Source organism: Lepidothrix coronata, unplaced genomic scaffold, assembly GCF_001604755.1.
Source record: "Lepidothrix coronata isolate B3197 unplaced genomic scaffold, Lepidothrix_coronata-1.0 Scaffold172, whole genome shotgun sequence".
Taxonomy (NCBI): Eukaryota; Metazoa; Chordata; class Aves; order Passeriformes; family Pipridae; genus Lepidothrix; species Lepidothrix coronata.
Window position 1 is genome coordinate 1359533 of NW_016690352.1, and position 13594 is coordinate 1373126.

Below are 13594 nucleotides of genomic sequence, written 5' to 3' on the forward strand. Positions count from 1 at the left end.
AAAAATGGTGCTTTAACTGAGAAACAAAATACCACCTTCGCTTTTAAATCAAGCACAAAAGATTCACCACAAATTTCAAAATCAGTAATTCCTGAGCTGATTTTAGGCTAATCCTGTGCTGACTAACAAATAGCTAATGTTTATTAATAACTAGAAATAAAAACCACTACATATATTTATTTAAAAAATACATTTGTCTACAGTTTCCAAGAAGAACTGCAAATACTTGAATAATTTTTCCCTGCTTCTGATGTCTGTGCTCTTACCTGCATCTCCACTGTTGACTCGTCTCCTAGGGATTGCCTTTACACGTGCTGGCAAAATTGAGTGCTGTTTGTCATATTCTGATGCAACAACTGAATATGATCTTTGAAAGACTGTGCGCTTTGCAAGATCTGTATCTGTTATTGGACTGGTTTCCAAACTACAAAGAAATAAGTGATACACTCATTAACAAATATATAGAGTATTATCTGAATTACACATAAATATTAAATAAGGATACATGCATTTCATAATGACAATGCTATACTGCATGAAAGTTTGTCTTATGCACCTAATAACTATTTAAATGCTGAAAAAGAAGGAATATGTATTAGAATTACACATGGTGAAAAAGCATGCAAGTGCTTTATAAACAAATGTAATGACGTACATGGTAGATTCCAAGAATTTAGGTATTTTTTTTTAGAGAGATACAAACACACAGATCATGCCTGAATTGAAGTTTCAGACCAAACTTGTCCTGAGAATGCACATGAAAACATCTATGGAGTGAATTTTTAATATGCAAGCCAACTGAAATTTAGAACTTTATGTGAAGTATATAGTTTCTAACATCACTAGCCTTAAAGTCAATTTTCAATTGCTATGGCTATACCTCTGACATGTTTTACTCCTTACCTTCCATGGACTTCTTACAGTCTGCAGAAGAACTCCCAGCTTATGCTGTCCCTATAGGCCTCAGGAGACCATGGTGTCCACAGTTTTAATAAAGGAATATACCAATACGAAGCACTCTTAAGGAGTTTTGTTAGAAAAGTTCTATTTCTGAAAAGACTACATTGTAGATTGTAGTATTCCAATAAACTGTTTTTGCAGTCAGTATAAAATATAACAGATTGAAATAAAAACAGATTAAAAGCAAGTCTTCTCTTCATTACATCCTCACTATAATATGAGGAATCACCGACATCTGAAAACACTAAGCATCTAAGTTGATTCTAGACTATTATTAACAGTAAGAGCCTTTTTTAGCCTAGCAAAACAAAAATTTCTGTAACTGCTTGAATTAGATCACAGTAAACTTAATGAGATAAGCAAGTGGCTTAACCTGACAGAAATCATCTATCTCTCTTGGTCCTAGATAGCATTAAGTTGCAATTTTTTCAATGACATTTTAACTTCCACACAGAAGGAAGCAGCAACATTTGCTCTGAAAACTGTAAGGTAATGAAATTTCTTTCCATTAAAACTTCCCTTCAGAATGAAATTCTGAATGGAGAACAACAGCCACTTCTTTCAAAAAGTCCATTAATATACATTCAGTCAGCTGTGGTAAAGAATAGATATACAGTGGAAAAAGCTGCTACATTTTCAAGGAGTTTGCAACAGCTTTGGTCCTTGGATTATTGATCTTTAGATCACTTGTAAAGTTTTGAAGATTCTGAAAAAATTGTCTCTAGGAGACAAGCAAACCTGGAGTAAAGACTATGGATAAATTCCCCTGAGGTATGCTAAGAGTCCTTATCAATTGAACAAAATTTTTTCATACTTAGGTTGTAAACCCAGGACCTTTCTAGAGAGAAGCAATTGGTTTGCAGTACAGTTAAAAGTTGCAATTGTGATTTGCATATTCCTTGCATATTTGCATAATCAAACATATTCCATTGCTAATGGTTGAAAATATACCTGGTAAGTTATGATTCCCTGAAGATATTTTTCTAACTACAGCTTCATATCCTTTTGGTTTTTTTGTTGCCATTTCAGAGACTGATCTCTGCTGATCTGATACTTTAGCTACTTAACTGCAGCAATGTTTTCCTTTTTTTTTTAATTGGTGTTATCCTAATGCTTTAACACTTGTATGTAGTACCTAAAATTATAAGGAAATACCTTGGGGGCATAGATTTCATGTTACTCTCTGGTTCTTCAAAGACATTAGGACTTGCATCAGGAGTAACTGAGATATACGGTGCAGGTACTGAAGTTGAGCGCAAGTATCTCATCTCATCCTGGAAGAGGTTGTCATCCTGGTACCCAACAAAATTTTCATGATGATGCCTAAATCAAATTGGATTTTTAAATTAGGATTAAGGATTACAAGTTCCTGAAACACACATACACAAAAGTCCTTCACCAATACATTTAGTTAGCCAACACTATTCATTTACTCCTTGCGTACTAATGCTTTTAAGCTAGTTGTGACTTAAAAGTGGTACTGGAAAATACAATGGCATTTTCAAGCAAGAGGGAGTGGGGATCACCCTTTACTATCTTTTAGTATTTTTTTAGGTATTTCCAGAATGTATTTTAGGTCCAAACGTCTATCCAACATAAACATGACACACTACAGTGAAATCTACTTAAAAGTACCAAGAAAGCCCAAGTCGTCTGGTTTCCTTCTTACTATTTTTAACTGCGAAGAGGAAAAAGTAGCATATATGTCTGCTACTAACACACTAAGTTAAACTCTTTGGGAAATTCTAAATTCTTTGGACAGAAACTAAACTGTTGTTAAAAAATATTTAGCACTGAAAAACTACTTAGGGTATATTTGACATTATGAGAAAATACAATTTATGAGATTGAAAAAGATCATGGATTAAGAGACAGAAGAATAAATATCATAAAGAATTAGGAAAATATATATTTTTCTATGTAAGTTTTCATTTAGTTTATACACACATTTTTATTCAACACTATACATAGGTGAGTAATAAAGTCAATACTCATACACTTCCTTTAATCACCTTGCTAAAGTCTGTAGATAGAGACATGGCATTTTAATGGGAAAGTCTTCAGAAATTCCTTCTTTGAGACTGGGAAGTTGAGATTGGAATGCTTTTGCAGGGTGATAGCAGAGGATACTAGGCTCAGCAGCACTACTCAGCGACAGTAAATAGAGCGCATTTGCTTTAATCACTTGATGAGCTTCCATAGTTGGCAAGGCACGAGGTGTCTTAACTTGCATTGGTTTTCTCCTAGATTGTTTAATCTAGATAAAGTTAAAAATCATATAATTAAATTATACTGCACCACAGGAAAATCTGATAACATAGCTTATACTAAATCTGTTGTAAAATATTTTCTATGACAAAATGCACTTTTATTTTTAAAACTTTGCAAACATTTAATAAAAAGCTGATAGCTTTGACAACTGCCTCAGGATTAATTTTGTGTGCACAAAGTTTCAACAAATTTAGTTAAAAAAATAAAGTTTAATTAGCATTGTTCTGCTTACCTTAGAACCTCAACTTATTTGTATACTTTAAGCAAGAATTTAAAATTAGTCCTGGAACACCAATATAAGAACATCACCTTTCATACTATTCCCATTAAAAATTGCTCTAGTGGTATCTTGTATCCAATGTTCTGGATTATTAAGATCATTAAAGAAACTATAAACACAAAGTTAAAATAGCACTCATTTCAGTAAACAAATATAACAATTCAAAGTTAAATAAACTGACAAATACTTAAAAAAATTAGGTATTACATTCAATGCTGCAGTTATAGTGGGATAAAAAAATAAAATTATAAATTTGAAAACACTATCATCTGAAGAGAAGAAATCTGATTGGAAGTTTGGAAGTTGGCAAAATTTCTATCTTGTCATCTTAAACCTAACAATAGCATAAGAGGATATTCCAAAACCTTTCAAAGTTATGAAATTCCAAATTTTTTAAACTGGCCTAACCTTATTTTCAAGTTGTGAACACAGCACTATTAAGGAGACAAGATATCTAAACATATGAAAACCAGTTGAAAATACCTTCTCTCTTGCTGCTGCTTGCTTTTCACGGAGATATTTTTCTCTGCATCGATCGCAAACCAAATACCAAGTGCTTCCTCCAATACCACCATCGCCACAATTGCCAGCCCATCCTCCACAGAAGTGCCCAATGCTGTTGTAACCTTGGCCACCTGCGTAACGGCCACAACCTATGTTGGGGAAAGAGGGAAAAACAAGTTATTTCAAAAGAAGGGTTACTATTATATCTTCTATTACTGTAGAAGAGGGATGAAGAGGGGGTAGGAAGATACTTGTCTTCTGGCCTAATTTTCTACTTTTCTGTATGTCTGAATTGGTTACAAAACAATGGTTTTGTCCATGTTTTCAAGTTTTTAAGTTTTTATTACGAAATAATAAAGTTTTCAAGTTTTTATTAGGAAATTGTCCAAAGCATCAACAGCTCCCTATTCAAATAGCTGGTGGTAAGGTCAGTATTATAAGTTAGTGAACATTATCTGTGATTTAATAAACATGAAAACCTTACCTCCTAGCTAACAAAGCTTAAGAGGGAATGGAGTGTATTCCTTTGCTGATTAGCATTTCTCAGAAAGATTCAGGGAACCGATAATTGCTGAATAGAAATTTTGCTTTAACTTTGCATACAGAGCTAAAAAAACCATACATACCAGAAAGTATACCAAATATTAAGTCCTTGATACCCAGTACTGACACAGCAGATAAATAAAAGTTTTCTACTATTGAGAGTAAAACAGTAACAGAAAACTTTTGGCAAAGTAGAAACTCCAAATGACCAATCTCATTTTTTATTTTATTTTCAATTTTCCCAGCACAGTTTCAAGTCCTAAAGTGTAAAAAAATGGCATGTTTCTGAAGAGCTACTGTAAGGTCAGAACATTATTTTGACCGTGGTTCAAACAATGTTATTTGGCGTATTTGAAAGTTTAGATCCAGAACTACTTGAAATCACATACAAAGATGTGTAAATAATCTTTATGTAAGTATAAATTTTAATTTAGTGTATATAATTGTGAGAGTCTGGAAAAAAATTATTACTGGCTCAAAACAACACTCTCTCCATCCCCTCCTCTCCCCTCTTCCCCCCTTTACTACTACTTCTCCTTATTCACTTTTCTTGTTGGGTTGAAATTTCCTAAGTCAGTCCTTTATGAAATGCTTTATGTTGACTATATGCTTTACACTTTTTCCAAGTTTCCTTATCTTCCTAAGTTTGCCAGTACAAGTGTGTTATTATGACCCCTTGAAAATGTTATAGCATTTTTCCCACATGCAGCCTTAAGAGACAAAAGAACTGAAGGCCCCCTTAATAAATCCATCAGGTGGGTTTGGGGCCTTATACTTTTTTGACGTAAAACCCCCCTAATGAGCTCGTGAGGCGAGCCTGGGGTCTTACACTAATAGACAAGGTAGTCCAACTCATTTTCATAACAGTAACTAATACCAGAACATGTGTGTGAAATACACTTTCTAGACTGACATGGGAATTAAATATGGAATCTTACCTGGATGAGCTTGTCTCATGTGGTAAGTCACTGGATATGGATGGGATTCTCCACACAACTCACAGATGGTGTCTTTTTCAGGTCCTCCCACTGCAAGCTGGGCCATTTCACCAAAAAGATTTCCCCTTGGCCTAGTCTCAACCTTTTCCTTTTTCTTTTTCTCTTTCTTAGCTTTCTTGTTATCTTTCTCACTTTCCTTCTTCTTTAACACTGCACAAGAACCAGGACTTGGAAAAATCATGTTTTGGGAAGCTGCTTTAATAGTTGCTAAAGAAATATCTTCCCAGAAAGCTACTAAGTGCTGCAGTGTTAATGGAAGAGGAGACTTGGATTTTATTGTGTGATGACCGGATGTTTCAAAGGAGGTAGTTTCAGTTTTTCCATCCTCACACTTTTCATGCAGAGGTGGTTCTTTTAACATTGAGAGGACTTTGTTCTTATTGATGCTACCCATTTTAGATATATCTGGTCCATGAGGTGAGATGTTGAACATGTTAAGAGCAGATGATATTTCCAATGAATGTCTATTTTTCAACTTCGTTTCTTTTTCCTCTGCAGGTTGTTGAGTAAGACTGCTTCGTATGGGCGCATGCTCTTTGGACAGTTCTGGATTAAACTTCAAAAAAGACGAGCATGCCATAGCATCATGAACTATTCCTTCATGCCAAAGAAATGCAGCAAATACAGCTCTAGCACATTCTGCAACAGAAGGTGACATTGCTTGCTTGGCAGGCTCTACGGGCTTGGAGCCATCTCCTTTGAAAAGAAAGTTGGATTTTTCCTTTTTGGGTCTTGTGTGTCTACCAGCACATTTACGGCTCACTTTTGGAGATGCTCTCATGTCTTGCTCATCCTTCAGTGGTGCTTTGCCTATGCTGAAATGAACTTTATTAGAACCATCGTCCAGACTTCTGAATTCGGTGTTGTCCTCACAGGTGGTATCTGTAATGCTGTCAGTCTTTAAAGTACTTGAAGTACATACTTCAACTACCTCACTGTGAAGATTTTCTTGTACGACATGAGGGGAAGGAGCTCTGTTTTCAGTTTCTGTAACAGGTTTTCCATCTTTTGCAATAATTTTTGGTTTAGGTGAAGTGGACCTCCCCCTTAAGGGTTCTGTTAGTGGCACTTTCTTTTTGCGAAGGGTGTCTGGATCTAATGTGTAGGAATCTGATTTGGAGCGTTCTCGAGGAGGATCAAGCTTTGTTTTTACAGGGGATGAAGGTTTCTGAGGTAGAGTTTTGTCATGGGGTGATGAGGATCGTGGAGAACTAGCACCAGATCTAACAGCTGTAAGCGTCTTTGTCTTTGGAGAAGATGACCGGGTTCCTGGCCCTGGAGATTCGGCTCTCAGTCCAGTTGTTGTTCTTCCATCAGTTTTTAGTGTTTGCAAAGTGTTATGATTTGGCGACAAAGACCTGCTGTGCGAGTCTGACCGCAGCTTTGCAGCATCTGATTTCAGGATAAGACACTCACTGGCAGATAAGCCTTCTGTATTTCTGGGTTTCTTCTGGTCAGCAACAGCTCTGTTCATTCGCACATCAAGTTTGGGTGACCTGCAGTCAGCTCTGTGCTTCGATGGCGTGTCTGTCTTTCCAGCTGGAGAAACCGGTCTAGCAGCTCCTGTGAAATTCATTCGGTCACCTGTGCAGTATATTTTATAATTGAATGGTTATGTTTACAGTGGCACCTTGAATAGTAAAAAACAAGGACTAAAGACCTGAACACAAGATAAAGATCAAACACATGCTTCTGTTCACATAAAAATGAAAGGAAACATGACAGGATCTTTTTTCACCCAGAATATTTTCAATATATTTCTTTTCCTAAAGATACATATAAACAAGTGTTAGGAAATATTTACAAAGAAAACACAACTATGGAGCTATCAAAAGGCACAGTTCACTGTTTCCACAAAACACTAGTAAAGGAAGCACAATTTACACCTTTAGGTAAAATGCCAGGAGTTAACTCAATTTACAACAGTTGCAACAGAAACCAGGGATTATTTATTTATCTCCACGTGTGTCAGCCTGACTGCAACAAGAGACTTGCACAGAGACCAAATCTATTACCAGATTTATTTTTTTTAATGCTCAAAAGTCAGGAATTGTAGGAAGTAAACACAGTTATAAGGTAAATTGGGCAAGAGGTTTGCAAACATGCTTAAACTATTCAGACTGATAATCTGAGGCATCCACCTATTCAAGATCACAAACTATCCATGTTCTGCTACCAAAACACAACCCATTTAAGAAACCCCAAAACCAACAAACCCACTTTTCTCAACCACTAAGCTAAACCAACAACTCTGGTCAATGATGTCCTCTTATTTTCATGCACTACTTTATTGGTCATATGCACATTGACTCTGTACATATATTAATCTGCAGAACTATAAAAACTATAGGTAACTTAAAATAAGTCCATACAAAAATTAATACAAGCAATGTTGAAATTACTGGCAAGCAATTCAACAGTTAATATAGCTGTCTCTCCACAAAGCCTTACACTGCAAAGTCTTGAACACAGATTTAAATCTTTCTGATCTGAATGGGTTTTCATTAGTTAAGCATGAAAAGATTTCCCTAGTAAAGCTTGTAGATTTAGGACACAGTACTTCGGATTATTTTACTTTTCTAGATATTAAAAGGTCATTTCCACTTGTCTGGGTGTATTTTTAGGAAGCAACTATTTGTCAAAAAATAAAATTTCAATTAATCAGAGAAAATCTGCTAATTTGTGCCTTGATTTCTAATGGGGATAGGCGGTCATCTTTTCCTAGTACTTTCAGTATTTACTTAGGAGGTGTGAAATCAGTGTTCAGTTTCTTATGCATCCTGGGATTTGAGCCAACTTCATGCAGTTCTAAATCACAAAGACTTACCCCTATGGTAGAAAATATATAGATGCAGTTTTTTCATACTACTACCTTTCACAATCCAAAAAAAAGAAAAGTTTTTGAGCAAAATTTAGCAACCCAGATGATTCCTTGGGTTACAAACTGATTCTTACTAATTTGCTATCTCCATATTTAAGTACCTTATAATAAAATGAACAGCAACACAAAAAAGTGAAGGGAATGAATTATGTCACAATATTTAACAAAATTGAAGGTTAGGCCACTCTCCTGCCTTCCCAGGTCATGGTAGGAGTTCACACTTCTCTGGGCACAGAAGACATACTGTGTCTATATTCAGGAATAATATGCCAAATGTAGAATATAATAATACCTCAAATACCATTCTAATCACTTTTGAGAGTCTAATCTGTCTTTTTCCTTATGAGTTCTATAATTATTTTTGACTTGGGGCAGGGAAGAGGAAGGAAAGAAATAGCATGGTACATTGTGGTTTATAAAATGATTGTTCTTGCTAAAAGAAAAAACCAAGAAGTTTCTTAAGTATCAGTCCAAGCATTTCACACATGCCAGCTGAGTTCTACACCAGTTTTACTGATGAGCCATTTTGAGATGTTTATTTTGTGATCAATAAATTCCAAAATGCAAATTATAATTATTTTTATACACATTTTTTCCAGAAACAAATAAAAAAAATTAATTCAAGGTTTGCCAGATGAGAAAATACTTTAGATAGAACTTTTTAAAGAATGCCTCATAGAACAGATTAAAAAAGTGAAAATATGATAGTAATCTTTTTGGAGGACATAAAAAACTTCAAACCATTCAGCAACGTATCAAAAATAAAGTACACGCACAATTAGTGCATATCAATCAGGAAAGCATTCTAGAACAAAACTCCTTTTAAAAGGTATAGCCTAGCAGTAGCTTCCAGTAACAAAAAAAGTCTTGTATTTTAAAAGAAAAGGTTTAGTTTTGCACATATACAGGTAAATAATCCTAACTGGCATTCTAGACTATCAGTACGAAAAAGAAAAATGCCCAAATGAAAAATTGCATAATATAGCAAAAAAATCCCAGATTTCCCCCCCCTTTCCTCTTACATGCTTTGTTTGCATGTTGTTTGAAAACAGGTGTTATCAAATTAGACTAACGTCACTTTCCTGTTTACAAAGCAGAAAGAGGCAGCTAGATTGTGTATCATGGAGTTGTTGCAACTCAGGAAAGCAACACTGAATGGTTATATCGAATGAGCTCCCAACAAATACCAGAACTGAACATTTGTTTTCAAAAAACATTATTTTATTAAATGAATGAAATGCAAATGAATGGAAGGAGAAAAAAAAGAAAACAACGTTTTGGATGTAAAAATTTGAATAACCTTGCTATGTTGGCATGCATACCCACCCTTCAGTTTGTGAGAGAGAGATGAAATAGCAGAGGCAGGCCCAGCTACATCACTAGTTTTGTAAATACGCTCACGAGAAGCAAGGCAGCAGGATGGAGTTTCTACAGTGGAAAACAGTTGCACAGAAGCAGCACAGATTCAATGGAAAAGCAGCAAAGATAAAAACAAGCATTTTAAACTATAGGTATCTCCTCTGTTAAGTATTCTGAATTCATTTAGAGTCCTCCATCAGCTTTAAATGACAAAGAGTAGTTTGTAGTAGAATGCAGTAGATCAGTTCCCCAATCTAAAAATGCTGTGACTTCCATATTAGTTTCTAGGATCTAAAAATATAATTTATGGAGAATAGCCAATGAGATCTATGGCTTATTATAAAACCCAGCAGCGTCTAGTTTGGAACTGAACCCTGGTTTGAACTGAACCCTTTTAATCTGGAAATTCAGAGATGAATTATTTAGAACTTCAATATCTCCTTCTGGATGATAAAATTACACATTCTTTAGTGAAAATTAGAGAACATCTACATATTTCTGTTGGAATGTCTTGCTAATCACTGGAAAGAAAGAAGAAAAATACATTAAACCCATCTAAACCATCTGTTTCCTAAACTGCTTAAGACTTCTTTTTGTCTGGTACTATATTTACCAACTTGTACACAAAACATACTAGCCCCCATATCTTATGCAATGACCTACAGTTCTAGAGCCTCTACAATGAGAAGGTGTTCATATGTTTGAAGTACGAATTTCATTCTTTAAAAAAAAAGAAACTACTCTCTAATTTCTCAATCCACTTTCATGAATGCACATTTATACTTTATTCTTTCACTCTATGTCTAAGAATACTTACATTTTATAATGTTGTAATCTAGTGCATCTTGAACAATGTACTACTATTCAATCATTTCAAGGGGACTGTAGGTCGAAGAGAATGACTTTCCCACATGATTTCCTTGCTGCCTTGGCAAACAATCTATGTCTATCGAGGATAACTAGTCAGCCAGAGGGACCAGCATTTTGATCAGAATTCCTTCTTTTTGAATCATCCTCAAAGACTATAAAGACTTGAAATACAAGGCAGGCAAGGTCTGTCTCATGTCATAGTCAAATGTTACAGTATATATTTAGTCGAACTCTTTCCTTCAATGTGGAAACAGCTCCAGCTTGAAAAGCTACACAATATGGAGATATAAGAGGCAGTTTAATTCCCATGGTAGGATGCAGTCTTATAACAGCTGTGCCTACTTCCTCTGAGGAAACACTGGTAAACCAAATTTGGAGGCAAGACATACCACTAGCTGGTTCATGTTACTCTTTTTTAAATAAACTCTATAACAAACTAGTAAAATGTCTCTGGAGAATGGAAATAAGTTAAAGATTCTTCTGAAATGCCACTGCTTTTATGTGCAATGATGAAGAAAAGGCATTGACCTGTCTTTGCCATGTTGCCTAAGCAACAGCTGCCTCTTCAGAAAGAATGTATTCCTCTTTTGCTCTCTGTTACTGGCACGGAAGCTAAAACACAACTGTGAGCTGAATGTCCTCATCACTGCAGTCAATATATCTTTTTTCACATCCTGAAAATGCCAAATGCTGTAGTGACAGTTGGACAAGGATTCTTTTATTAAATTATTTTTCCTTAAATAAAAGAATGTATTGAAGTAAAAAAAAAAACTGGATATTAAATATTAACAATGAAGGAAAGTATTAGATACTATTAAAGCAGGGGAATGAGTGAGTTAATGAAAGCAAAAGCTGAAATGCAGTATCATCAGAAAAATATTAGCAAAGTTCTTTACCCAAAGGTAAGGTTTGGAGCACCAACACTTGAGCCACTTAAGTTTATTAACTGAAAGACTGAAATAAGCATTCCTGGGCTAGAAGGGTAGATAAAAAAATAAGTTCATGATTTTATTATTTGTCACTAAAATTTTTCAAGATGCTATAAACCAAATTTATTTCTGGGGGAAAAAAAAAAAAAAAGCTTGACACAATTTGAACTCTTCCACCAACCATTACCATATCAGTTTTCCCCAGGACGGTTTTGGATTAACCTGGACAAGTGTATTCTCCAGACATATCTTTGATTATAAAATCTGGAAAGCCTAGAGCATGAAACCATTTAAATTATTAGCTCAAAGTTTCAGGAATGATGTTTTGGCAACATGCAGAAAAAAAGGTCAAACCAATTGTCATTGGTTTAACTGACAGTTAAGTCACTTCAGCACAGTATGGAAGAGACCAGCATACTTGGTTGAGAATATTCTCTCCATTTTACTGAAGCACTACCAGGAAAGGTTTTGTGCTCCATATCCATGCTGGTCTTTTGTGTCCCCTCTACAGTTTAGAAAATGAGGAGAGAAGCATTGCAGCCAAAGCCAGTGGTTCTAAATGCTATTTAACTAGCACCTAGATGGGAAGGGAACAAAACCAAAAAGAATGTGGTAGCACAATACTGAAGGGATGTATCAAGGAACTCCTGACATGAATGGTAGGAGCTGATATAGTGGGATGGCTGGATTGCAGCTCTGCAGCATGGATTGGCAAGGAAGCAGCCTCAAAGGACATTGTACTGAACAGCAGCTCAGCACTGCAGCTTCTGGGTGGACTGAGATGAGTTAGGAAGCAGGAGCTCAGCAAGCTGCCAGGTCTTCATGGCAAGAGGGAGAATGTGACACATGTCAAGGGGGTCCACAGCTTTTTCAGCCCATAAATCCATTCTTCATTCACAGTATGAACTCAGATGTGAGGAAACATGGCATGAAGGTCTAACAGTGACTGCAAAGCCTCACACTTCATTTTCCAAGTTCAGAGCTCAAAGTCAATTGTCAAATTTTGATAACTTATGCTGGACAGCATCCAACATCCAAATCCTGATTCCCTGACTTGCCGCGTCTAAAGAGTTTTATGACCCAGCACATACTGCTGAAGCATGTACTCAGGATTCAATCAGAAATTTGAGTCTTCTGTGCTTTTCACAAAGTTCAGAGACAAGTAAATCAAGCAAGCAGCAATAATCTTGCAGCTATGGGAGCTTCCATTCACAAGCAAATCTGTTACTGATGATTTTACAAGCTTCTCAGAAGCAAGCATAGGCAGGTTGGAGTAATTACAGTCTGTTTTGGTAAAATATTCAAGGAAGAAACATACATAAACTTGTGATCTTAATGGAAAAAAATCCTTGCTAAAGTTCCAAGTCAATACAGCTGTTCTTGTACTCCAGATAGGTTATGCAATCTCTTCTAGCTTTTTTGGACTTTTAGCTGCATACAAGACTGCCAAAGAATTAAAACACATGATAAGTGCACCTTAATTTTGACTGTCCCCATGAAAAAGGAAACAATCTCTCAGTTTTTTACCTTGTGCAACCATGTGTAAAAATTAGCAAAGGAATTAAGCAGGGCAGAACAATCAGCCCTTCACAAAGTTCTAGTAAATAACACAAAACTGAGAAAACAGAGTAACCCCTTCTTTTTTTATAATATGCCTTCTGTAAACAAATTCTTTGATATAACACAGATGACTGTTATTAGTTTATTTATTTATGATGTGAAAAAAATAGGAACACTTTCTATTTCTTCGAGCATTGTATCTGAGGAAGTGGTTATCCCTAACTATAATATTTCTGCAAAAAAATAACCAGACACTGGAGGATAAAAGGTTGTGACAAGCCTATTCTCTCTTCCTTAAATCAGTTTGGAAACCAAGTCAGACCCCAAGTGCAGAAACCATTCCTAAAAAAAAAAACAACTAGCTACAAACACTTCTAAAGGAAAACTGCAGTGACTACTGTCACTGGCACAAAGTATGTTTAATCAGATAAACATTTTT

The 13594-nt window shown here is 35.6% G+C and overlaps 1 protein-coding gene across 1 annotated transcript in view; it reads right to left on the minus strand.

Annotated features, from left to right (window-relative positions):
- Positions 1–2164: 2164 nt before the first annotated feature.
- Positions 2165–13594, minus strand: part of MYCBP2 (MYC binding protein 2, E3 ubiquitin protein ligase) — a 151842-nt gene continuing 140412 nt past the window's right edge. Inside the window, exons 57-59 of the mRNA XM_017829956.1 lie at positions 5497–7140; positions 3995–4164; positions 2165–2283 (exon numbers count right to left, since the gene is read on the minus strand). Coding sequence (XP_017685445.1) covers positions 2272–2283; positions 3995–4164; positions 5497–7140 — 1826 coding nt within the window. The 3' untranslated portion in view covers positions 2165–2271. The remainder of the gene's footprint in view (positions 2284–3994; positions 4165–5496; positions 7141–13594) is intronic.